The 25,620-nt window shown below is 41.1% G+C and overlaps 1 protein-coding gene and 1 long non-coding RNA gene across 5 annotated transcripts; one reads left to right on the plus strand and one right to left on the minus strand.

The window, feature by feature from the left end:
- Nucleotides 1-1,295: 1,295 nt before the first annotated feature.
- On the minus strand, nucleotides 1,296-25,093 carry LOC107265681 (cAMP-dependent protein kinase type II regulatory subunit). 2 transcript variants are annotated; one of them, XM_015735392.2, is made up of 8 exons: nucleotides 24,233-25,093; nucleotides 13,120-13,211; nucleotides 8,377-8,460; nucleotides 4,718-4,824; nucleotides 4,068-4,326; nucleotides 3,797-3,955; nucleotides 3,535-3,637; nucleotides 1,296-3,392 (listed from the first exon to the last, which is right to left on the minus strand). In XM_015735392.2, exons 1-8 carry the CDS (start codon nucleotides 24,447-24,449, stop codon nucleotides 3,262-3,264), a joined length of 1,152 nt encoding a protein of 383 aa, XP_015590878.1. In that variant the 5' UTR covers nucleotides 24,450-25,093; the 3' UTR covers nucleotides 1,296-3,261. The 2 variants fall into 2 exon arrangements, with proteins under 2 accessions (XP_015590878.1, XP_015590879.1); XM_015735393.2 differs by lacking the exon at nucleotides 24,233-25,093 and adding an exon at nucleotides 14,086-15,401.
- LOC112494043 lies at nucleotides 9,293-22,110 on the plus strand. Of its 3 annotated transcripts, none has more exons than XR_003059119.1 (2): nucleotides 9,293-9,380; nucleotides 21,821-22,110. It is a non-coding gene; the product is annotated as an uncharacterized LOC112494043 (long non-coding RNA). The 3 variants fall into 3 exon arrangements; XR_003059118.1 differs by lacking the exon at nucleotides 9,293-9,380 and adding an exon at nucleotides 15,432-17,639; XR_003059117.1 differs by lacking the exon at nucleotides 9,293-9,380 and adding an exon at nucleotides 15,432-17,627.
- Nucleotides 25,094-25,620: the final 527 nt, after the last annotated feature.

Here is a 25,620-nt window from a genome sequence, read left to right on the forward strand (position 1 = left end):
TGTTGCCCTTAGCAACTCCACTCACAATTAGATTAACGCACTCGCGCACAGACGGACAAGTAAAGACGGTATGCAGTCACACGCAATCTCACATTTACACTCGGAGTTACATTCGCAATGTAAGTATATGATACAGTCGAGCGTTCGTTATTTACTTTTGTTTTTAAATACACGCATCACTTCAACTGCCGTTCGTCTTCCTCGTTCGTCACAAGAATTTGGCCCATAGCCTCTAAGAGTGCTAGTTTCGTGTAACGACGATCAGCGCGCGCCGAACCGATTCTTTTCTTAATTTTTTCTTTTTTTTTTATCTTAGAAAAAATGGACATTGGAGGTCGTCGAAACGTGGTCCATACGTCGAAAAATTCGACGAGTATAGTACAATTAGATACAAGATAGTTAAGAAATAGGGTGAGGGGGAGGGGGTCCTTTCTTTTTCAGTGGAGCAATGCCTCTTCGTTACTCCCCCGGCTGAAACGTCGTACCAGCTGGATTTAGGTTATTATTGCAAACAACGAACGACCATTGTGAGATTAATGGCGTTCGAGTAACACTGTGGGATTGTCGTAAGCGACTGTTACCTTATCGCCAATTTGCTCGATCGCAGAGCATCGAGTTATTACGTTAAAAAAGATCTCGTGGAGCCTCGTGAATGAGAAAGCGACACGACGCGTCGGGCGCAGGTAGAAAAAGGACGATGAGGAACGTGGCTCCCTCTTGATGGACTTTGTTCGCGTTGATGGCCGAGTTTTAAAGAAATTTTAATAAAAAGAAAAGAGAAATAAAATACTGAATAGCTAATCGTACGTCTTCGTGCGATAGCTTGACGCTACTTTCTTTTTTCTTTTTCTTTTTTTTCTTTACTCTTTTTCCGATTTCTCTCTCTCTCTCTCTCTCTCTCTCTCTCTCTCTCTCTCTCTCTCTCTCTCTCTCTCTCTCTCTCTCTCTCTCTCTCTCTCTCTCTCTCTCTCTCTCGCGATATTCTTACTTTGCTATCATACTGTTTACATATTTTCGACACAAGTAACGTTTCTTACAGTATTACCGTTGAGGAGAATTTTTTTTTCGTTTGACAGAGAGGGAGACACGAGAGACAGGAGCGGGAGAAACCGAAGAATTTAAAAGAGAACGAATAAAAAAAAACTTGATCACAAGAACAAAGAAAAATTTCGGAAATGGAAGTGGATTGTTAAAAAGAGAGAGAGAGAGAGAAATGGTTGAAAAAATATAACAAGATCGAAGACGCTTGGATAAAAAGAACACATAAAATGGCGTCGACGATTGTTCTCGCTTTGAAACATCGAATGAAGAATTTACGTATTTAATAATACTTCTCTTCCTTTTCTGTTTTTTTTTTTTTTTTACTTCGGGCTAATAAAACACATAGCTGGTTGCTTCCATAGTAACCGGCTACTCGCGAGATTACCCATTATTCCTAAATCGATACTCGTTTACGCTTTTACGCATTCGAGACACTTTTAAGATCGACATACGTCACGCCATTACGTCGAAACGATTACCGTAACAATACTGCGACGCATATGTCGTTTCTTGTATTTCTGTAATACCCAACAAATTCAATCTTAATCCTAATCGTAAAGGAAGTGGGAATTCTTTCGCGATCGTCAATCGAACGTATACCTCGAAGCTGAATACTTTCAGAAACGGTTCAATCGTGTAATTTAAGATAAGAATAACAAATTCGCTATAAAAAGAAAACCGCTTCAACCGTTGAACCTGACGGTACGAAAATATAAAGATCTTTGTCAAGAGATTCCATAAATAATAAACATAAATTGAATGAGATCTATGTGGATAGTGAGTATACATGTACAGTTGTGTAAGCATGGGTGTGTGTAAGAGTAAATCTGCGTATAAGAGTAGAAGAAAGAGAGAGGATGAAAAACATCTGAATCAAGATAAAAAAAAAAAGGAAAAAAAAGACAAAGAGAATCTTATCTTGTGGCAATATTAAAAAAAAAAAGAAGAAATAAGTGAATCGTTAATAATGAACTATCGGTGGACTTCGAAAGCAGACGATTTCTACTTGTCTAACATCGGGATTTCATAGCACGAATGTAGACGACTGCAAACTCGAAGATTTAACATTGAAAAACATCGAATGCTCGTGCCACGTTTTTTTTTCCCCTTTTTTCTCCCCCTAGAAGACGGCGATCTTCTAATAATGCGAATTCGAAAAATATACACAGATTCGCTGTGTATATATATATATATATATATATGTGCTTTTAACCCCTTTTTCTTCTCTCAGAGCAATTTTCATATTAATACGATTTTTTTAATCTTCCACTTTGGCCCATTACTCTCTTATCTCAGAAACACGCGGAGCGATAAAGATACTCGACGACGCGTCGATACCGACGCGAAAGCTTTGCTCGCGTCCTTCGACGCCGTTTACCGTGATAAAGCGAATTGTGCGTGACGCTCGATCGCGAAATCTACAGTAAGATTTGTCGCCATATTTATATTCATTATCCCGTACCGTGCGTGCTCAGCTTGAAATTCGCCTCTGCGCAGAACCGTTTCAGTCAGATTCCCCACGTGCTTCTCGGAGTGAATTCGCAGGCACAGTCAGAGAACTCGAGCGCGTAACCGTGAAATAGAAGAAAAATTAAACGAAAAAGAAAAAGGAAACCAATGACAAAAAAAAAAGAACGAATAAATAACGACAGAACGGACATCGAAAGTACGTTGACTAATTATTAAATAGCAGTGAGTGCATGAAAATCGTAAACCGCGAGATAAAGAAAAACAAAGCAGACGGACGCATTAAGTAAATTCGTCAGCACTCGGACAACGAGAGCAAGTAGAGAAGCAGAGCAAAAATTCTCGTAAGTAGCGAAGATCGTCGCCGGTCCCTCCCCCCAGCCTCTCGTACACCCTTCGACGCACCTTCGTTTACCCAATTTCCCGCTAGACGGCGCAGTCAACTTCCGCAGCGCAAACGTCCTATTAACAATGGCCAGTCGCATTCAATGCTCTACAGCGGTATAACAAATGGTTAAACATAGCCGTGTGACATACGGTGAATATATCTCTCGTGTACACGCACGTGGGTGGTGAGGGGGGGACTCTCTAATTAGCGCGCGAACGTACGAGCGTCGTCTTTAGAAGTTTACTTAAAATACTTGAATGAGGTTCACAAGCGGGTGGTAGAAGTTTCTGATCATTAAACGCCGTGGTACGGTTCGACTTTCCGCGATGCAGCGTCGCGTCGTGATGTTCCGTGACGGCGGCAGCTCATCGGATATCGGATATATCGGTTTTACTGCCGAATATCTTTACGAGCTGATCCTCGTAGTCGTCGATGTTGCGCTTCATTAGTTCCATGCACGGACCCAGGAGGCGCTCGAATGCTTCCACGTCGAGGACTGTATAAAAAGAGAAGGAGATATAAAAAAGAGGTTAAGAAAAAATAAATAACCTTCAAAAATATTATTCATATCCTTTCCAAAGATTCTCATGTAACTTCCTTCGCGTTTCCCTCTCGCTTAACGGAAGTCGCATACTCACAGGCCAGCTTGACGTTTCCAACGGCGTAGGCCGAAGCTGCACGAGGCTTGTGCGTAACGAGAGCCAGCTCTCCCAAATATCCACCGGCGGGTACGCGATTGATCTACAAGCAAGACAACCTCGTGATTTACACATGTAAAACTTAAGTGCCTCCCCGAGGAACTCAAACTCGAGTATCCTCAATGCAAATTCTCCGCCAACAGGTGACGGGCGTACGACAAGCGTATGGATTGAATATAAAATAAATAAAATAGATATCAACCTCGACTTCACGGCCGTTGTCACCGAGTTTGGTGATCCTCACTACGCCGTCCTCAACGAAATACATCCCGTCGGCTATGTCTCCCTGTCGTATGATCCTCTCGCCGTCGGAAAAGTGTTTTGGCACCAGTGCGTCCGCCAGATTCATGCGCTCGTACGACTTAAGAATGTATTTTAAAACGATTTATTCGTTCGTCTTGTTTACTCTAAACGACTCGGGGTCGTGAATTATATTAAAGGCGAATAATCGGGACGTCACCCGTTCTACGAACCTCCAATGACTTTAACATGGGAACCTTGTTGATCAGGTCCTCGTACATCTTGCGCTTCTTGTAGGCAGACTTCAGGAGTATACGACGGAAAGTCTGTCTGTCCATGGCCCAAAGTGTTCCTGGTGTGACGGCCTTCACGCTTGCCGCTCGTGGCATGTTATATAAAAGGGCCAGCTCTCCAAAAGCACCGCTATTGTCATACGTGTGTATCAGAGTATCGTTACCCGAAGCTTCCTTCACGTAGACCTCGAACTTCCCCCTGAAACAGCCAATGGCGATGATCGGTACAATATGTTTTATCGCTTATAGGCACGTGCTAAGAATTTTATTTGGGTGTTAACGGCTGACCACCGATATACAGGGTGTCCCGTATAACGAGTTGAGCAGAGCTGCGGCCTAGACCGGCAAGAGTCAAGCCCGTGGGCATTGTTTGGTATTGTTAAAAATTGATAAGGGTGAAAGTGCAGTGACACTTCCCCACGTCCCACTTCCCACTAATCGAACAAAGACATTCCGAACGGGTGGGAAAGCAGGGCTGTCAGACAAGGGCGACGACGCAACCCCATTCGACTCGTTGGATGGGATGCTCTGTATATATGTAGATGGGTCGGTTAATTTAATTGTTTTTTCGCTTTCTTTTATTAACTGACCTCTCGATGACGTAAAAGTTGTCACCGTCGTCACCTTGTCGTATAATAAATTCACCAGCCTCGACAGTCTTCTCGAACATCGCGTCCAGGACATCGGCCATTTGTTCCTAAACACACAAAGATACGTTCACGCTTTAATGGGGTTCGCAAATTTTTTTTCTTCGAAATAAACATCCAAAATTCTCCAAATTTAGCGCGACTAACGGTAATTACGTAACTTTCGCCACGTGGGCAGTTCTAATGATAAAATTGTTTTTTTTTAATTGTACAATTATCGCGCAACTCGAGCAACATTGAAAATGGCCGAAACGAAGATGCGCAAGTATATTTAGGACATTTTCTGAAATAAAAGTTTTTGCCATTGTCAACAAGATCGACGTTAAAATCTAGCGAAATTAAATATTTCGTGATATCGAAAAAGCAATTTTATTGAATCCTTACGGATTAGAGTCTCTCGTACAGGTAAATTTATGTCTCGACCAGAGAGATCGCTGGACGGTTCGGAATAAAAATAGAAGTCCAATTTTGGTCCGTCCCCCATCATTAAAATATAAAAAGAAAGAGACAGCGACCATTCCCTTTGACAAAGTAGACCTGAAATCGCACGACTGATCATAGAGACTGCTCAAAGAAGCGCCATTCGATTCGTTAAACCGTCAAAGTAGAGAAAGAGAGAAAAAAAGCTATTGATAGAAAATCGAGCGCGAAATTCAAACCGCCAATACCATCGAGCCACAAGTAGACACCGTTGAACGAGGGTCATTTCAGGAAGCCCTCGAATCCCGTGCAGAACTCCAAATTCGGGTGTACGTGAATTTTCAAAAAAATGTTTAAAAAACCCGATACCCTCGTAACAGTCCATATACCTTCTAACGAGAAAATTGTCTCACGAAACGTTAAAAAAAAAGTTTCAAGCAACTAAATATATAAAAGAAAGATAAGAGGAATCCGACAAGACCTACAGCGCCTCTAGTGCCACAATAGTGAAGTACTATTTTGGACGTCTGCGCGGTTCCAGTTCGGCGCCGTTTCATAACTCGCGATTGCAAATGTTCGCAGATCGAAACGTCAGAGTCGTAAATGTCAATGAAAATACACACCCAAGCAGGAATAGAGCGAACGAGTGGCAGCAGAAATACATCTGGGTTATTCGCACCGAGCATTGATCACGCGTTTAGAGCAAGAGCCGTCTACCTCGCATGCCCGAGATTATTGCCCTGGTGAAATTACAGGAGCGACCGACCGATACCAGAAACGCCGACGAATCGACCCGAGTGGTACGATTTGCCGGGTAACGTATATTTGCCCAATCCATCAAAGGATCGATCGACATCCCAAATGCTTTTCTTTGCACATGTATTTTACATAAGTTGAGGATCCGCCTCTGGCAGTTTCAAATTTCCCGCGTCATTGCAGGAACGCCACCGCTGCTACGTGAAAGGGACGCTAAGGTAGGGGGGAGAGAGAGAGAGGTAAAAAGAAAAAAAAGAGAGAGCAAAATTGAACAAGTTTATGCTAACGTTATTGTTTATCCCCTTGTTAATGTCATTGTCAAAGTCATCGTCTTGCGCAACAGTCCATTTCTCGGCAATAACCTTACAGAACACGTAGCCAAGCGTGACGTACTCTACACGTACTCTACGCCGAGCTTCGTTACCCGGCAATAGTTCAAAACGCTACGTAGACACGTTCCCCACGGATTTTAGGTTAGGTTACCAGCACGAGCGCACAGCGTGCCTTCGGCAATGTCCGAGTAACGTGGATAAATGGCTTAATGTTGCTTCTAGATGCGACGTTATTAATCGGAATATTGCATACCCGTGAGACATCGGCAATACCGTTATACTAGGATTAAACAACGGACAATTTATAGCTTGCGGCGAAGGAGGCCAATTCGAAGTAGACTTAAAGCAGGGAGAGTACGCTACTGGGATCATACCGTCAGCGTCGTCAACAAATATTCGGGCGTGTTAAGAAATCAGACAGCACGCGTGAGTTTTGACGCAAAATTTGAATCCATTCTTGGCTCAGGAATCGTCAACCGAATTTTATTGAAAAACATCGAGTTTCAGTGTCCCAGAGACAGAGCTGGCGGACCCACTCCCGGGTTAAGGTCACCTTCGAGAACGTTCCCTGGCTCTGTGGCCGGACTCAAGATTCGCCGTAGAGACCCCTTCGAGAAAATGTATACCCATAGCGTTGTAACCAAATTAGAAAAAAAGAAACAGTCCTTATAAACGACGCGTACAAAATGAACCACTTGGGACGAGTGTTAAGACGGATACAAGTTAACGTAAACAAGAGCGGAAAATGATATAAGACTGTGCATATTATCAGCGTGTAATGTTACGTGCACCGAACCCCTGTGCTGTCGAAGATAGCCGAGAGAGTATAAGGCGCGGTTGTAATATAATTTGAAGGCAAAAGCCTCGTAGCAGGTGTCTGCGCGTGGGTATAATTGGTGAAATAAATTATGATAGGACAACCGAGACTAATAACACTGCAGCCAGTCACGTGCACGTTACGCAGATAGGTGGAGGTTTTAAAAAATCGCAGGGATCAGAGAAATTGAAAATAAAGGTTGTAACTCGTTAGATTATATTGCGCATGGACGTAAGTTGGAAATTTACAGGCTCGATTACGGAACCTCGCGTATATAATAATACCGGGGCTAACGTCATTTTTACTTTATAAATTTCCATATGACTCTCTTTTCTATATGGCTCTTTTCTCTTTGTCCTAAGGAACTGGTAAACACGTCGGTCGCTCGTATGCGTGTGTGAAATATATACTGTATGTGGGTGCGTCGCTTGTGTAAGCATAAGAATGTAGATATGTAAGCAGGGGCTACGCAATGTTTACATTGACGATACTCGGAAGGGCGTCCCGACGGGAATATCGCGTACTAAAGATCCGTACAGAAGATGGCCGCCCGTCTACTTCAGATCGTTAAGATGGACTGGGGAGCGGATCATAGACTCAAAATGGAACTTTGTAATTTATAAGAGTGTAATATAAGATACATTGTGAGTTGACTTTTTTTGCTCAAAACTATATTCAATTATTTAAACATCGGGTCCGCGAGTAAAATATATTATTTTGACAGATCAAGTCCAACGAAATTCCTACGAAGTATCAATCACGTAATTTTCATAAAGCTTATTCGAATTTTATCACACAAAGTATACGCGTGGTTTCGAAAATGGAGCTCTTTGGAAATACGTAGGAAATAACGTGGGATGCAAGTAAACAAGGGATAAGAAGAATAAAAAAAATAACAACCGAGCAAAACGTAACCAATATGACGACGTCTTACGGAATTGCAATGCCAGAATTGGAAGAATGTCTTCTTTGTATTCGTGTCAAGTTCAGAAATCTGACACTTGGCCCTCTACGAGGGCATAGAGCCAGACGAGAAACACGAAGAAAAGAAGTTTAGAAACGTGATCGGAAATATGTTTCGGTAACTAAGAAATGTCGTTCTGACATCAAGAAACACACGATACTCATTGCGAATCGTGCGATTGCAAGAATTTGAACATTGAACAAGAACTACTTATGATTGTAATATTCGGATTATATACTCCACGCATGAAATTGAATAGCATGCTATACGCATACTAAAAAAAAATTCTTCACACAACGATTAGTATATATACCTTATCTAGGGCGCGGAATAGAAGAATTGTTTTGACGCTCTCGCTAAGCCTCTGTCGCTGCTCGTCACTCTTTGGATGTACCATCTGCAACAATAACAAGACATATTATACGATGGATATTCGTGAGGTGATATATAACGATATAAAATAATGTTACGTCGAAAGGAAATCATGATTTTTGACAGTAATTAGCATGGAGACAAGGTCGAAAAATTCTTCAATGTTAACGACAACATCGATATTAATTTAAACGTTATTGGCCAATCGGCGTGTTAGACAGCAGTGACGTCAATACCCAGCTCAGGAGATACTGGCCAATCGGTGTCTCGGTATAACGTGACGTCACGTGGTTGTCATATCCCTTAAGGCAGCATAGAAAAAAGTCCAACAAAAAGTCCCATACAGTCCCCACGACCACTTCATATAAAATTATACGAAGCTTCCAGCGTTTATTCGCCATTTTGAATTTACAACAAGCGACTAAAGATAGTCATCCGTCTCCTGGCGTGTACGGTACACGTTTCCAACAAACATATCGCTTGGGTATAAACTGCGCAATATCAAAGAAGAAAAAGAATATCAGGTCCGGCAAAGAATGTAAATCTGTGAACGCGACATAGTAGCGATTACGAGAACGTTCGCAGAGCAGGACAATAAAATCCCAAGGAACTAAGTAACAAGGAAGAAGGCACGGAAGCATTCGACGAGGCCGAAAATAGCCGCTTTGACTTTCCAGGTGTAAATCGCGTACAGTCGAGCTTTTGCGGAAGTGCGCGACCGCCATGTTGAACTTTCGAATATACGAGAGAAATTCCTATATCGGCGTCCAGGTCGCACAAGCGTTGCTTATGTGTATGGCTGCCATTTTGAACATCAAGTCAAGACCCACAACTTCATCTCCAGCAAGAAAAATATACATACCTATAATACCAATTCTGAGCTGGTGATATCGAAAGAGTACCAGAGATCTGCTGCGTCTGAGAGCCGTCTAACTGGGTTACTAGGTACATCATATCGGTATGTTTTCATTTAAACCGAAAGAACAGAACGAGAACGAAATATTAAACAAAGACCAATTGTCTCCTGGATCATCGTGCGGAGAGCAGTCTCTATTTAAACAAGTACACGGGTAGGTGGCTCTAGGCGGATAGGTAAGTCGTCTATACCTGCAAGTTATCGAACACGTGTTAACTCGCTCGCTGACGTCACAAAGGCACGTTGTTCGCACGCATCGTCAAGCAAAAGCAAGCAGTTAGCCTGGCTGGCTTCCCGACTCTCCTTCGTGCTACACCCTACAGTGTGTGCCCATGCTATATCTACGCTTAAGCAGATGCAGGGACGTGGGCTTGATACAACCCTCTAGTATAGTAAGCGCCGCACAAAAGACGCCAATATCGCCGGCTGCAGCCTCGATGGCCATAATGGATTTATAGCATTTTCAAAAATTCTTTAACGTATATATTTCTCAAAATTCAAATTCCTATATTGACAAAATCCTTAATACTTTTGGTAACTGGGTCAAACGAACGCGAATAGGTATGAGGAAGCATTCCGAGGAACGAAAATGATTACGTGCTTTATTGGGCGAGGCAAAGTCGCTCGCTAAGTGGAAACGGGACTTTAGGATGCCGAAAGGGTAACGTTACGTTGTAGACCAGTAGTTCTGGTGCTACTTGACTAAAATCAATGAAAGCCTCTTCGCTGTGTCTCGTCATCTTGCTCTTCCGCCGTGTGTTCTTGTCCGCGACTACGTCATAAACACAGCCTTTTTACATAACACGTCAGCTACTAGCTGAATCGTGTAACTACGGTGACACTATCTCCTTTTTCTCCTCCCACATTTTCCTTGGTGCCGTGAGCGACGTAAAAACTTGCCTCGAATATCCGTATCGAATTGAACGTACGAGATCGACGCGATTAAAACCACGAAAAATCATTTGACACCGGGTTACCTAAGTTTTTACGTGCCTACGTACCTAGTGTGAGACTACCTTTAAACGAGCGCCCAAGCTATTTATAACGTGCAATGGAGGTGGAACGTCGTTGAGCGAAAATTTCTAATGCGGTCGATCGCCGTTTACGGATTCGCCCTAAGGTAACCGTAAGGGATCCCATTTCGAAAGGGCACGAACTTATTTAAGTCCAAGGTAGATGTCGCCGTCGGCGCGACGGAACGGTTCGCCGTTGACGAAGTCGACGACGCGACACCGGAGAAGGAACGTTATGCTAAATACTTATTGTACATTTACATTTAATTATAGTGATTAATAGTCACGCGACCCATAAAGGGGGGGACTTTAATTAACATACCTATAAATATAACGACGGACACGGAGACACTTCCCGATGCTTTCAAACAATTTTGTTCTACGTACACGACGTAGGACGCGTCAAATTTATATTCGTAATTCCAATTTGATTTCCGCTCTTTATTAATTACGTGCTCATCATCCCCCGTTGCTCAGGGCGACGTCGAATAATCGAAGAAATATCAAGGGAAGCATGTAAATAATTATGCTTGGAAACGTCCTACGCTTTCTCTTCGGTGGGATCGATCAAATCGCCGCGTGCGCCGCAGTAAACATAACCCTAATAATCACGACCAGTGGCCGTAAGTGGCAGTGCGCTTAATTTCTTTATTTCACAAATCTGCATGGTCCCGTCGTGACCATGTCACCGTCACGTCACCGTCGTCACCGTCGTCACCCCACTCGTTCCTATTTTATTTACACCCAGTATAACATTTTCAACGATGGATCCCAGACACCGGTCGCTTCAGCCAGCGCATCTGAATTATCCGAGCCATCCCGTATCGCGATTCAGTTGGAAACATTTTTCAAAAATATTCTTCGCCGTTCGTTCCCACCCACTTTGCGCGCAGCGGAGCGTACCTGTGGAGGGGAGGGGGAGGGGGGTCAACAATTTTTACAACTCCATAATTTATACTTTTCGTAATAACAACATCCGTCCCTACACTCGGCAAGAGTACACCCGACTAATTTTTATCGACCCTCCCGAGTATTAAAAAAATTCTTTGCAAGGGAATATTAAGAAGAAGAAAAATTAAAATAAAAAAAAAACAACGAAACGAACCACCGTAAAAACGCTTTGAGGTAGACCAAAAGAAAATACGTTTCATTAATAATTCAGTCCCGTACGGAACACCACGTTAATTTGCATAGGGCCATAACGCACTGTCTCGCACACTGTAACGCTGCATAACTCGGCCAATTGTCATTCCGTATTGGCGACTTTCAAAGGCCAGAAATTACGATGACATAACGCGTCTGCAGCACCTGGCCAATAGAATAGCTTCGGTCGAAGATAACAAAGGGATAGTCTTAGCGACAGAAAAGGATCCATTGAAAGAAATTCAAACTGCACGGATAGAAGGTCTTTGGGGGATTTACCAGCGGTACGAGTCTTACTGAGTAAAGTATGATAAAGACTGCATTTTATTATCCTCGCAATATTTTGTTATCCACTTTACGAGAAACATACGAACAAACGACACGTCTGTACAAATGTAAGAATTATGAATAGAGTTGATCGTTGCGATATACCACAAGGAACGAAAAATAGTACACCGATCCGACGACTCTTTCGGGAGTGCACGTGTAACGTGAAAGTGGTGCTATTTCGTAAAATAAGAAAATGATCTCAAAATTCAGCCTCACTGTCTTCATACTAAATAACGTTAATGACTGTACGAACGTACCGAGCATACAAATTCAGCTACGAATTGTTGAGGCTTGCGCAAGGAACTTACATAGCAATGCGCCAGGAATGTACCTGGAAATTCAGCCACGAATTTTTAAGGTGAATCGAAGAGGGGAAAATTTACGTTACGCTCGAAAACATTTCTTAAACTTGAAGGGGCTGTCACACCGCGAGTCTAAATTATGTCCCCTCCCCCCAAAAGAAAATCATACAGATGAAATGTAGTAAAATATCTACCGAATGAAAATTGCTTTGGGCTTAGTAGAGAGACTTTCCAAGTATACGTGTTGTGCCCTTTGTTCTTAAGGTAGCTTTCACGGAGCGACGGAATATCAATGCGAACGAAATGTCAGATCAAAAGTCAACGGGTCTTCGCCTACGAAAGGTTTGCCGAGCTTTGAAAGTTTTCTGTCTGTCTTAACTGCTATATGTATACATTCTATATATAATCTATATAAGAAGTATGTTTCTACTATGACGTCAGCTCAAAACTCGAAAAGCACTGAACGAATTTTGAAAAACTCTTTCGCTGACAGATAACTCTGATTTTACAGAATAACAGTCTACGCGTGATTACGACAGGTCGAAGAGGGGCTAAGGTGAAAAAAAAAAATGTCAAAAAAGTCGTAAGAACCGCGTGCGAAGTCGCGAGCAGAGAAGCTAGTTGTAAGCGTAAGACTAGAAAGATAGTAAAAAATAATTTTGTTGACTTACATTCTATATATAATCTACATAAGAAGTATGTTTCTACTATGGGCGTCAGCTCAAAACTCGAAAAGCACTGAACGAATTTTGAAAAACTCTTTCGCTGACGATTAACTCTGATTTTAAGGGATAACAGTCTACGCGTGATTACGACAGGTCGAAGAGGGGCTAAGGTGAAAAAAAAAAATGTCAAAAAAGTCGTAAGAACCGCGTGCGAAGTCGCGAACAGAGAAGCTATAGTTTCTCTGCTCGCGACTATCACTATAGTGATAAGTGTAACCCTGGAAAGATAGTAAAAAAATAATTTTGTTAACTTACCTTGGCCCCCTCCTCCTCCTCGTCCTCCTCAGGATTATAAGTCTCCGCGAAGACGCTCTTCCTCCTGGAGGCAAACCTGCCGACGGGTGGTTCTAAAAGGAGAAAACGAAAAAATTAAAAAAAGGATATACAAAGAAAATTTTAGTCAGAAAAATATTTCCTAATACAGGTCATTCATCTCCGTCTCCCCGCGTATCGAAAAAGTTGCCTCGATGCAACGGATTGTCATCCAGGTTGCATTGATCAAATTTGCACAAAGCGCAATCAAAAGGCAAACGCGCTCGAAGTTCCACGTGCAACGATGGAACTCTGGTAGGATGCAGCTTTTAGAAAAACCAGACCCAAGTATCGTTTACCGTATACTGTGCAGTCTATGCAAATCTTCAACAAACTGCAACAGGCCTTCCTTATGCAGCGGATGCATTCGATGTTTCGCGCAAGTATCGATGTTTGACATTTGACCTCTCGGGTGAATTTTTCTAAACGATTCTCCGTCACGAGCAATGGTTCGGCAAAATTTTTCGTACTTTGCAAACTAGCCGCAAGCGACCTGACGAGATGCAAAAATATATAGATTTTAAGATCCTCATGCATTCCCGAGCTTTACCGGAAGTATCCTAGATATTCCCGGCAATCGTGCAACTTCCGCGTCTTCGGATTTTTCGTCTAGATGCGATTTAGCATCGAGTACGCTGAAAATCTAAACATGCGATTGCGTTTTATTCCCTATCCTTTCTAAGGTAGTCACTTTTTGAACGCTAACGAGCGCCTTGTTCCCACCTATCCCAACGTAAAGAACGGGACACTCGTGCATTTGAAAGGTGACTACTATAAAAATCCCAGGGATTAAAAGCACGCCTTGTGAAGCGCTTAAATACGCATTGGTTTTATCTACGTGAGGTAAACAAAAATAAAAAAAATAAATAAAATAAAAATGATTTTTCTTCTCCTATACACATATATTACCATCGTCCTCGTATTCCCAGACTCCCAGGACGATCTGTTTGTTAGTCGAAGTCGCGATCATGACTCCTCGACACTTGTTTCTTTTTTTTAAATTTCCAAATCACTCCGTTAACTTGTTACTCGCTTTCGGCGTAACTCCTGACCGACTCTAAGGTATCGCACTTTCAAGATAAGGTCCCGACGTCATATCGCGATTCCCGACGAGCCGAGAGAGTACACTCGAGCCTGCAAACACAGTGAACAGTTGCGCTCCTGCGCCAATGTGAATACGTAGGAACGGAAATTAAAAAGAAATCCTTCCCCCGTACAAAATTTATATTCCACACATAGTTTCGGACCGGATCGGTCATCGACGTACATAAATATCCTCGCCCCGGAAACGATTGACCATCGAAACCTGAATTCGACTAATTACAATTTTAATTTACCCGCCGTACACGTCCATTATACAAAGTAACGAAGTCAGCCGCGTCCCAGAAAAAAAAGTGGCCTTCGGTTCCATTAACGAAATTACAGCGAGGAAATAAAATACGTCTAAACAGCATGAAGTGGGAGAAGCCGAAAAAAAATATATATCTTAAACAAATAACGTCGTCGAGTAATCAAAGTCATTCCCGACCAATTAGTACGTGGAAGGCAGAAGAGAAAATCGCGTCCCAATGCCCCGAGCAGCGTGGTCGTTCCGTTAATAGAGTAAACGGAAGGTCAAAAGTACATCGACGGTCGCCCGGTGAAAGCAGCTCTCAACTCGAGATAATTATGCGTGGGCGTAAAGAGCGCGAGTCCGTCGCCGGTTGCGGAGGGAGCCTTAGGGCGACGACGAGGCACTTTCGGTATCGCCTAATTAGCCGATACGAATTTTTCATCAGGTTCACTGCTTGTTACGATTACGTAGCGCGTGAAGCAAATTCCGTCGCAGAGACGCCCGAACGCCGACGTACCGAGAGGATTCGGTAAAGACGCGAGGGCGTTCGAATAAATTTACGAACGACGGGTAAGTCGGACGTCACGGCACTTTTTTTTTAGTTTCACAGAAGAAGACAAAAAATTTCATTCCTCGCACCCGAACGCGCGCGCCATACCTTAGTCGAAAGAGCGACTAAGCCTGTGGTGGTTACGAAATGCTCAACTTTGATAACGTTCGGCGCTGAGCGAGAGCCCGCGAAACTTCAAAACCGAATACGAAACCGATGCACCCAAGGCATCTTGGGTAAGAAGAATCGTGGGGGGGAAAACAAAGTTTCGTTAAATTTCTTTCACGTTATATTTAAGCAGGCTCTACCACCTGTTCTACAGTGTGTCAACTATATGACTAGCGGCGAGTACGCCGGATAGGTTACCACCACTGCGGGGATGACGTGAAGAGGGTTGGCGGTGCTGACGAACCAGGTTTACCAGGGTTGGTTGGGATTAGAGGACGGTTGGGGATGTCACACAGAGAGGAGACTAGGAACGGCCGAACGAGCAGAAAACGGCGAGGACGAGGCGTCACCAGAGTGTGGCCTAATGGTGGATCAAACAAAGAGACGCGAGTAGAGGGTTGTGCGTATATATATATATATATATATACATGTACATGTACATATTATATATACATATAATAGATACACACTATACCCAAGAGTTTGCCGTCCTATGTTACAGGCTGTACCCACAAAGTAACTACACCGAGTAGCAATCCGTAGGATGAATCTAAATAGAAACTACCCTAACTGAAATTTTTATTCGGTCTTCAGCCAAATAATTGAGAAATTTATTTTTCGCAGATGGTTTGTTGACAAAGGGAGAAACGATTCCGTTTCAAAGCCGTACCGATCCGAGGATTCAGGTTTTGTTTAGTCTCTATTCACCCCTGATAGCTTTTATATGGACCAATGAGAATTCGGGATTGCTAAGATTTACTACTAGGCTCGAATCTTGGCCACGTGTTCAAAATTTCCGACATTTAATTATGCGAATCCCCATGCACGATTACCGTACGTAAGTGCGTACTGAACTTGCGGCGAATTTACATGCAGGAACCTCATTTAGGAGCAGTGCGTCATGGACTGTGTGTTCCTGGTAAATTATCAGGGGACCCTCGAAGGTCTTACGCAGGATTCAATGTGTATCCTCGGGGGATTAGTTCGGGTTGGGTTGGATTATTGAGACGTCACGGACGACCGGGCGCAGTATAGCGAGATTGACCCACCGGAAAGGCTACCCTAGCGACGTCTTAAATGTCAGGTTAGACTTGGCCGGGAGGTAAGAGCGCGAAGAGTAAACAGTTCGTGCCTGGAAACAGACACTAAGGGCCGGGGGAATCGAATTCCGGACGCCTAAGACCTTTCGTCGAGTTCCGTCGTCGTGTGTAGCCCTTCAGTTTTATTAACGTAATTCGCGCGCGCAGCGCTCTATCGTACAGTCAAGAGAGTACGACGGAACTTTTCGGTACTACTGAAAAACTTTCCTTCGGTCCGTAGAAGGCAGAAATTTAATAGTCGTGCCAATGCGAAAACCTTGAAGAACCTTATCCAATCTGCATAAAAGTGACGTTGACAGTTAAAATGATCGAATAAACTATTTTTCCCTTATAAATCCTGACGATCTTTTTTCATTCTCGACAAACGCTCCCATCAATCACGACCTTTAACGTGCTATACTGCTGGGTATAATGGGACTTGCAATGACTACACTACAGTCGATTCGCTCGAAACGACCTCTGCTACGTTTACTATCTAAATTGCATTTTCAACTTAGCGACTCGGACGGCCACAAAGGGACCCTAAACCTGAATCAACAATCGAATTCACTACTCGAATAATCCCCAGTATCGTTCCGTATCGATAAGTACAATAGCCAGGAAGTTACACAGAGCAGTCTGATAAATGAGAAATACAAACGTACATTGCTGTCAGCAAGCAAAAAGATTTCAGTAAGAATAATTGCCAAGAAAAATCCGAGTAACTTCCATACAATTATAAAAGATGTAGCGAGAGAAGTAATTTAAGAAAATAATTAATTTTGCTTTTTCTTAAATTAAACAACTTTCCTGATCTCTCGTTACTTCCATCGTAACGCAGCCAGACCCCGCTGGTAGTTCCACGTTAAATCGGGTACACGGAATACGTGGTAATCGAATGCACGTCTATATACGTGCAGCTCGACCCTGGCGAAGCCGCCGTTGGCTATTGAGAATTCCAGAAACGGTATAAAGGCTCGAGAAACATGATCGAGCCGACTGCACGGCCTCCTAGGTTCTATATTCGTAACACTGGCCAAGCGCATTGGCACGTACTCGGTCGCGGTGCGAGTGTCCGAGTGCAGCAGTCGACGAATGGGAAGCAGCGGCGACGAGTAAAATGTATCGCGACGCCCGGGCGTCGTTGTAAAAAGGTGAACGATGGCCGTAAGCCAATGCAGCCACGAGACCCTGTCTCATACCGTGAATTCAATTACCATCGGGACTTTAACGGGATCCCACGTATTTGACGCGGGAAATTCAAAAAGAGATTTGACAGACGGATTTTGGCCACCTGTGCAGCCGCAAGGATTTACCAAGCGTCAGATACCTCGTTCGTAATAATTATTTGACCCCGATAACAATGATTTTTCTATGTAATCTTCGCTCTCGAATTTCTTTTTAATTCCCTCCACAGATAATACAAATAATTCACGAACACTTCGTTCCGTCCAAACTTAGGTTATGGGACGAACTCCCCGTGTATGCAGATACGCGCACGCTATTTATACGTCACGTACAAACGTAATTCAGAGAATTTTCACTATTATATTAATAGCAGACACGCTGACTCTAAACGAATAAAACTTGAGATATTGGAATACGAGCCAACTGGCAACTACTTTTAGCGTCTTTGACGAGACGCTCGTACTTCGGGGGTTCGGAAGTCAGTGGTAATTGTAGGTGGGTCGGTAAATTAGGTTTCTACAGCTCGGAAAAGAATCACTCTGACAATGAGAGTAACGCGCTGTGGACGGGTGATTGGGTAATTTCTATAAATATAACATTAGGTACTAACAATAATTAGCCTGAATATATTCAAAGCCATTAACCGAGGGCCGTTAGATTTATTTTCGGCAAATACAAAAATTCAAACTGACCGTCTACCGTCTAACTACTACTACCATCTCGTCTCTGCTTTCCACAGGCAACGTAAACAGTATCAAGGGAGACGAATGAAATATTGAATTTATTCGGTGAATCGAGCCAGATTCGACTATTCAGAATTTAAGCTCGAAACGCATATATACATATATAGTACCGTGTATTTAAATCCACTGAATGTAGTACCACGTCATTTCGCGTACATTGTACGGAAAAAGTCGCACTTGCCCGATGACAATATTTACATTGTATTCGCGGAAGGAGAGAACACGGGTAGCTGCACTTACGTAATACGACGATTAATAAAAGAAATATTAAGTCATCCAATTAAATTGGCACTCGGAACAGCTGATTTTTTATATTCTGAAAATTCGAAAATTCCGGTATCCATCGCTGCCGTTTAATTGACCGCGCGTCAGTCTACACCTAGTTTTATTTTACCGATCCACATACCACCGATTACTCAATACCGTAATGTCCGGTAGGCCAAGAATTTTGCGAAGTCGTTAGCAAACCCGTATGCCGATTTGTATTCGGCCGAGAATCCTTTGCGATTGCCGTAACAGTATTCCATTGCCAATGGTTTTTAACCGAAGATACCGCGTGCCAAATCAATGAAAAATCATTTATTACCTTGTGCCAAAAAAATAATTGGCAATGAAAAATTTTCTCATGGATTTTTCAATTTTGAAAAAAAAAATTAAAAATAAGATTTAAAAAATTTTTCTTTCCCTCTATCAGATACGCGTCGACTGGTACGTACAAAGGCAATTGGGTAATAGAAACTTGTTTCAAGTAATTGACCAATCGCCCGATTCGTCCATCACGTGAATATATTCTTATTGACAAATCTGTAGCAATCGCTGCCAATGACCAAACGTTAATACGTATTTGAACGACTTACCCAATTCTTTGTGTAATAAAAATAGACGAAGAATGCACGTAAATAAATAAATAAATAAAAAATAAATTATATCGACATTTCAAGTATCAGATAACGAAGTTAAGCACAAACCATCGCTATATACGTATACCTATGTTCTTTTATAAATTCCTGTATATAATAATGATTCGGGTAATGATTCGGCCTGAGTCAACATATATATGTCTACATGTCTATTATCCAATAGCAAACGCCCATTACGACCGAAATAATATTAACAGCACGTACAAGAAAGTGCGAGGAGAACTCGAACAAGGTAGCAGTGGCGAACGTAGTCATTAGAAAGCACCGTAAATCAAATGTAGCCAACGAAAACGATCTGCAGGTATGCTATGACGCCACGCACGACGTACAAGTAAATCATTGAGAAGCTACGGGACAGCTGCACTCGAGTAAGAAAAAAAAGAAAAAAATTTTCTAAATTAATAAATGCGAAATTGACCTAATGTCGTTTAACTCTGAGATCGAATGGTCGGAAACACTTGGCAATGGAATTTGCGAATATTGACGCGTCGTCGTGCGAATTTCGTGACTGGAATATAGGACGGAGTGACGTCAGACCCACTATTCCGTAAGGTAATAAAATTTTTTATTAACGACAATAAAGTTTAAAATTTTACCTTCCCGTGAACGCGCGTTCAATAAAAAATCAAATTTCGGCCAGGATACGTTAGGTAAAAATTTTTTGGAATTTGACAAATTTTCGAAAATTTACCCCCGGTGCACTTTCACTTTGAGCGACGAGAATGCTCGAAGCTTTCGCGCCGAAAATACTTAACCCGAAAATTATTGTCTGCTTGCAAGTTTCTCCGTCGGGGTCGATCACTTTCGACATCGTCGATTGCGCGACTCGAGTCAAATTTTTCTCCTTCGCGGCAGCTTCGCCGTGCATACAAACAAGGCGGGCACCAGAAGTAGCGACGGAAAGCTTTTGAGTATTTAATTCACTTGCACTTTGTGTCTATTGACGAGCTTATTTTCAGTAGAAAATGTTACACGGGGCGAACGCCCGGGAAGCGGCGATAAATCTGACTTTTAGGTGAGAAAACAGAACGAATGGGTTTACTTTGAGGAATATTTAATCGTCCTGCACGGCCTCGTCTTCGTGATCTGATTAAAGGAGCTTTTGCATCAACGTGCAAGCTGGAGAATTTCTCGTTCGCGATTATCACTCTTATCCGCGGATCACTTACGAACCGTGAAGAATAATAAATAAATAAAATAAATATTGAGCAAATTATAGAATAATCTGTCTAATCTGAAAAGCCTGTCGTATGGAATCAGCACACGTTAAATATATGCGTAGAAAACGTATACGTAATTTGATTAGGAGTGATAAGATATAGAATGTCTGTTCTATAATTATTTCCTTCCTCCTGCTATTCACTGCTAGTAGAAGGAAGTTATCAGCTGATAACTCCAAATTCAAATGTTTCACAAATAACGTTCTGGACCTACCGTTAATGCTTTATTACGTTTACGGTTTCCTTTCTCGTACATAAATATTTCTCTTATAGTCTATGCTGAAGTTTTAAGTTAACGTAATATCACTTTTCGCTCAAGCCTTGAACTTTGAACTTTTCCAGGTACACGGATAACCTAAAAATAATTTACGATTCGCATGTATCCTTAAGAGCTTAATGGACCGTGAGATAATGAAAGAACGAGAAATTAAGCAGCGCTTTACTAAATTGCATTTATTTTTCTCTCTCACGCTAGATTATTATTGCTATTCCTATATAATTGTCTGTTATACCGTGTGACCGTTTCCATCATAAGTAAGAAGTGTACGCTAAAGTAGCCCGACAAATTGCCATCCGCGTAAGACGAGGTTAGAAAAAAGTGCTCTCTCCTCATTTTCCGTGTAATTTCAATAAGGAGTAAAGTCTTAAATTTCCGTGCAAATTTTTCAACTCCCGTCAAGTCCATTACGTTACGCGAGAAAAGATAAACGTTCGTTTAGGTGCGTCGAAGTTTTTTTTGGCTTCTACCCTATTACTACACTTACGAAAAAGCAATTTCAACGAATATTGGACGTACTGATTAGCGAAAAATCCCTGCGATATTTCACTACGAGGTGTAAACAATTGAGTAAAAAAAGAGACAAATTTCGCATTTTTTAATTTTCATATACCGCCTATGAATGCGAATTAGATACACTCATAAGGATTAACCTCAAAATGGGTTATGCTGGGTCCAGGGAAGCCCGTGACTTTTTTCATCTTTCACGTTTTCTAAAAGCTTTCCGTTTTTGTATGACTACAAAAATATTTCTCGAAATTAATATTTCCCATGCACTTTCAAATTTGTATCTGGCGTATAAAAAAAAAACATTAAAATCCAAAGCCAACAGCTAAAATGGCAGTCTAAGGTAGTACTGGATCTGCTAAACCCTTGGATAGGCAATTAATGTAAACAAAAAGTATGATAAGAGTTCTAGGATTAATGTGCGTAAGAAAGAGAGAGTGAGAGAGAGAGAGAGGGGGACAGATGTATCAGTGATAAAAATCGCAAGCAGATGTCATTTGATAAATGGACGAGGCAGCAGATCAAATTTGAAATGATTATTGTATAATTCTAATATCTCAATTAAAAATAATTATTGTTTCTCTTGATTACTCTTCAATCTTATTAATTTTAAATTAAGAAATGTTAACAAACGTCCTCCTTTGACTTTCTTGTTCTAGGTCGGCCACGTTTTACAGCGCGTCAGCCCTATACTTTCTCAGTTGTTTGTTCAAGCACTAATTTGAATCAATCAAGCAATCCACTTCTGAGCCTCACATGATGACTACTATATACTGTACGATGAGACTGAACGTGAGTAAATGATGAAAGACCGACAACCTTAATATTATCATTTGATTTTAATCATAGAACATCAATGAATGACAGTGCAACCAGCCTTGCAATAATAAACCTATATACATATACCAAGTTCACTTAAGTTTCATGAAATAAATATAACTGAACAATACGAATATCGTAATTTCTAATATATCCTGTTAGAAAAGTCAATGAAAAATCATGATAAGCCTCAGCAAAATTTACAATTAGCAATGGTATTTTCCCAAGGAGAATCAAATACCAATAATGGTAGATAAATTAAAATCCAGTGAAAAACTTTATTGTTTCAATGCGTCCACGGGTCCTACGAATAAATTAATGAAGGTGCGCCAATGTCTACGAAACTATGCAACTTGATAGAAATAAACGGAGCCAAAAGAGTGCATAAAGAAAAAAGGGATATCAAAATGCCTAGTTCCTTAATGCATTTGCATTTCGACATCGTGTTTTAAGTTATTATAATAATGCATCTTGACATGCAACTTTTTGTGTACCAAAGTTGACTCTGTGTTTGACATTTATTACAAGACTGCATCGACTATAGCAGCTATGTCGGAGAGAAAATATCGAGCGGAGATTCCGCAGGAGCTTTGCTGCTCTCGTGTAGGTATGTACGAGAAAGCCTACCGATCGATAATTCTAAATGCTAGGAATAGGAAGTGGTTTGCCGGCAAAGTAAAAATTTCTTAAGATTTCCGCAAGATTATAGGAAAATACTGGATTGACGTACAGTAAAAGCACTTAAAAAATATTGGATTATTTTAAATTGTTGTAAGAGAGATAAACGGATTTGAAATTAGTGGTGTAATAAACATAATGCCACGTGCGAACGTTATACTACTGTGTATCTACATTTAAATTAATAAATACATTTTATATAATGCAAACAGGTTCCACGTGAACGCATGAAAATTTATATGATTTTAGTAACTCGAAAAATAGGGACATGACTCGGTACCTAAGGTGAACGTACTTTTTTAAAATAAAAAACAGAGGGGGAAATTCCAGAGGTAAGCGTAAAAATAAAAATCTAATATAAACACTTTTAGATAGATTGGCGTCCAGCCAAATCGACGCTGAACTAGTCCTTCTTTTATATTGAATAAGATCTCAAGACCCTTTAGTCACCTAACCTTCTTTCCTTTCTTTAATAACAGTGGTAGTTATAATTATTTAATTATTTGTATTTTAATAAGCTGCTCCTCAATAAAGTTTGCTCTGGAACAAGATAAGTAGTGACAATCTGATTGCATGGGCCCATTTTCTCAAATAATGTTGTACATAATATTGTGCACCTTAATGCCATATTTGTTGGCAGTTTGTAAATTAATAGACAATAGATAACCAAAGTTATTTGGAAATGACTTGTTGGTGAATACGACTATCTACACTGTAGGCAGATGTGCTTGAACATGACTTATTAATTTATATTACTTAGAACTTTAAGAAGTTGATAGAGAAACTTTATTTGTTGTCACAGAAGCTCAAACTTCCTAATCAGGTATAACATTATGTCTCAAAATGGTTGTAAGCTTTATTTTATCACTTATGACAGTGATAATAGAAAATTATAATGTTAACAAGATAATTGTGATAATGCAAGATTCTATTTTCTTGTATGTTTTTTTCATTAAAATTTTGAAGCACGCGAATGTGTTTACCAAATTAATTCTCTATAATGTGAGAAAAACAAACTTATTTATTTCTTATCTCATTCATGTATGCTATCTATTATGACTCTTATGAGATGCTTTTTTATATTTATCCTGCTAAAACATATGTACGATAAACTGCTTCAATAAAGGAATAAAATATGTGTCAAGAATGTTATCACAAGTTTTACAATTACTCAATGGCTGCGATTAAAACTATGACATTGTTCAAAGTTTTATAAGAAAATTGAAATAAACAGTACATCAAATCGCTTTTGCATTTTGATGAGATTCTCTATTGTATGTTACTGAATTTGTAACTAGAACATTAATTGATAATTTATTAAACAATAAATTAAACACATGAAATTGGTGAAACTATGCTCCAAAATTGGTTTCACAAAATCCAATTAATCTCTTTCCATTTTCCTGATTGTATATTCGCATCACTAAAACTTTAGTAGCTGAAAATATTTTAAGTTAGCATTATCTAATGTAATATACAAAACAAAAATAAAATTACCTACAGAAGAATCAAAGAGTATAACGAACTCCCGTTATACTAACTAAAATAATCAAAAGTAGAATGCAAAAACTCACCTTCCTCAACAGATTCATCCGGAGTAGATGAACAAGTTTGCGCATTGGACTGTATCAGCTGGGTTTGACGAGTCTCTCGGAGTCTCGTGAAGAAATCCACAGCATAATCGACAATATCTCCAGGTTGCTCCAGGAGATAACTAATGGTGAATTCAAGTAGGATATCCCTCAGGTCATCCGGCACCGTAATCTTGCCAGCGTTGCGTTGACAGCTCATCTTGCCCGGGCTGAATTTTAAACCATAAAAACTGCCTGGGCAACACAATGTCCTATGGAGGTGCCAATCGACCTCCTCTAGAGCGTGAGTCCACCAGGAAGCCCGCGTTCGAGCTATCCCCGTGGATTTTGGAGTTCACTTGTCAAATTCCACGAGAAGATAAGCGCGACGAGACCGACGACTAGAAGGACGTTCCCTACTCTTTCCGTGCTCAGGGAAGTTTTCGCGTTTTGCCAACACCAGATTGGCTCTCGAGTCACTCGTACACCTTAGTCACCTGCTATTACGCGAATACTTGGAATTATAAGAAATATCGCCTCAGCTGAGATCACTTTTTACACATAAAACAGCAGGAGCCGCACCGTCCCGTATCGAAAGGTGTTACTTTAAATCCGTCTGCTGGCAAAGATGGCGACCATCTCACGGTACGACTCTTGATTTGACTAGAAAGTCCGTGAGGTGCATACCGCGCCTACCGCCGATGCGAGAGGCCACTTGAAAATATAACCCGAATATACGAAATACTGTGAGCGAGAATAGCGAAACTGATGACGAACTGTTCTCATCGATCGCAACGCTTCTGTCTTTTTCACTTTCGCGCTCTCTCTCTTTCTCACTTTACGTTCTACAGTGCGTTTAATACTTTTCGATTTCTACCGGATATTGCGGCCGGAAAGTCGATTGGTTGTTGCCTCTTATGTCCTACCAATGGAAATTCAGTAAATGCTTCTTTCCTTGAACATTTCACTTTTGTTTCTATACGGCGCCACGGGTTTGTAGGGTTTGTTTCTTCTTGAACGTAGAGCGCGGGCGCTATCGGATAAAACTTTGATTCGACGTTACTTCTATTGCTTGATAAACACTATTTACAAGAGAACATTAATCGATTTTATTGTTTATAAGATAATGCTTTATTTATAGAAAAAATATACATTGGTGCGTACCCAAAGTCGTGTTGCTTGTAAATTTTCATTCTTAATTTATCAATGTGTCTATACAATGCATTGTATTAGCTATTTAGATCAATTTCTTAGGGATACTGCGAATTTCAGGGTACCAACAATTGACGATGAATTAAGCATCTGTAGACCAATGCAGATAAAGGTTTAAGAGTGATATGAGTCGATGTCGCATCTATTTTTTTGTCTATATTTCGATCGCGAATTTTGCA

The sequence above is a fragment of the Cephus cinctus genome, unplaced genomic scaffold (genome assembly GCF_000341935.2).
Source record: "Cephus cinctus unplaced genomic scaffold, Ccin1 Ccin1_scaffold0230, whole genome shotgun sequence".
NCBI classification, from domain to species: domain Eukaryota; kingdom Metazoa; phylum Arthropoda; class Insecta; order Hymenoptera; family Cephidae; genus Cephus; species Cephus cinctus.

Coding starts and splice junctions, on each gene's coding strand:
- LOC107265681 (XM_015735392.2), bottom strand. CDS start 24,449: ATGAGCTGTCAACGCAACGCTGGCAAGATTACGGTGCCGGATGACCTG. Junction 4,327..4,717: donor AACTTTTACGTCATCGAGAG/GTCAGTTAATAA, acceptor TGGCTGTTTCAG/GGGGAAGTTCGAGGTCTACG. Junction 3,393..3,534: donor TGGAAACGTCAAGCTGGCCT/GTGAGTATGCGA, acceptor CTTTTTATACAG/TCCTCGACGTGGAAGCATTC.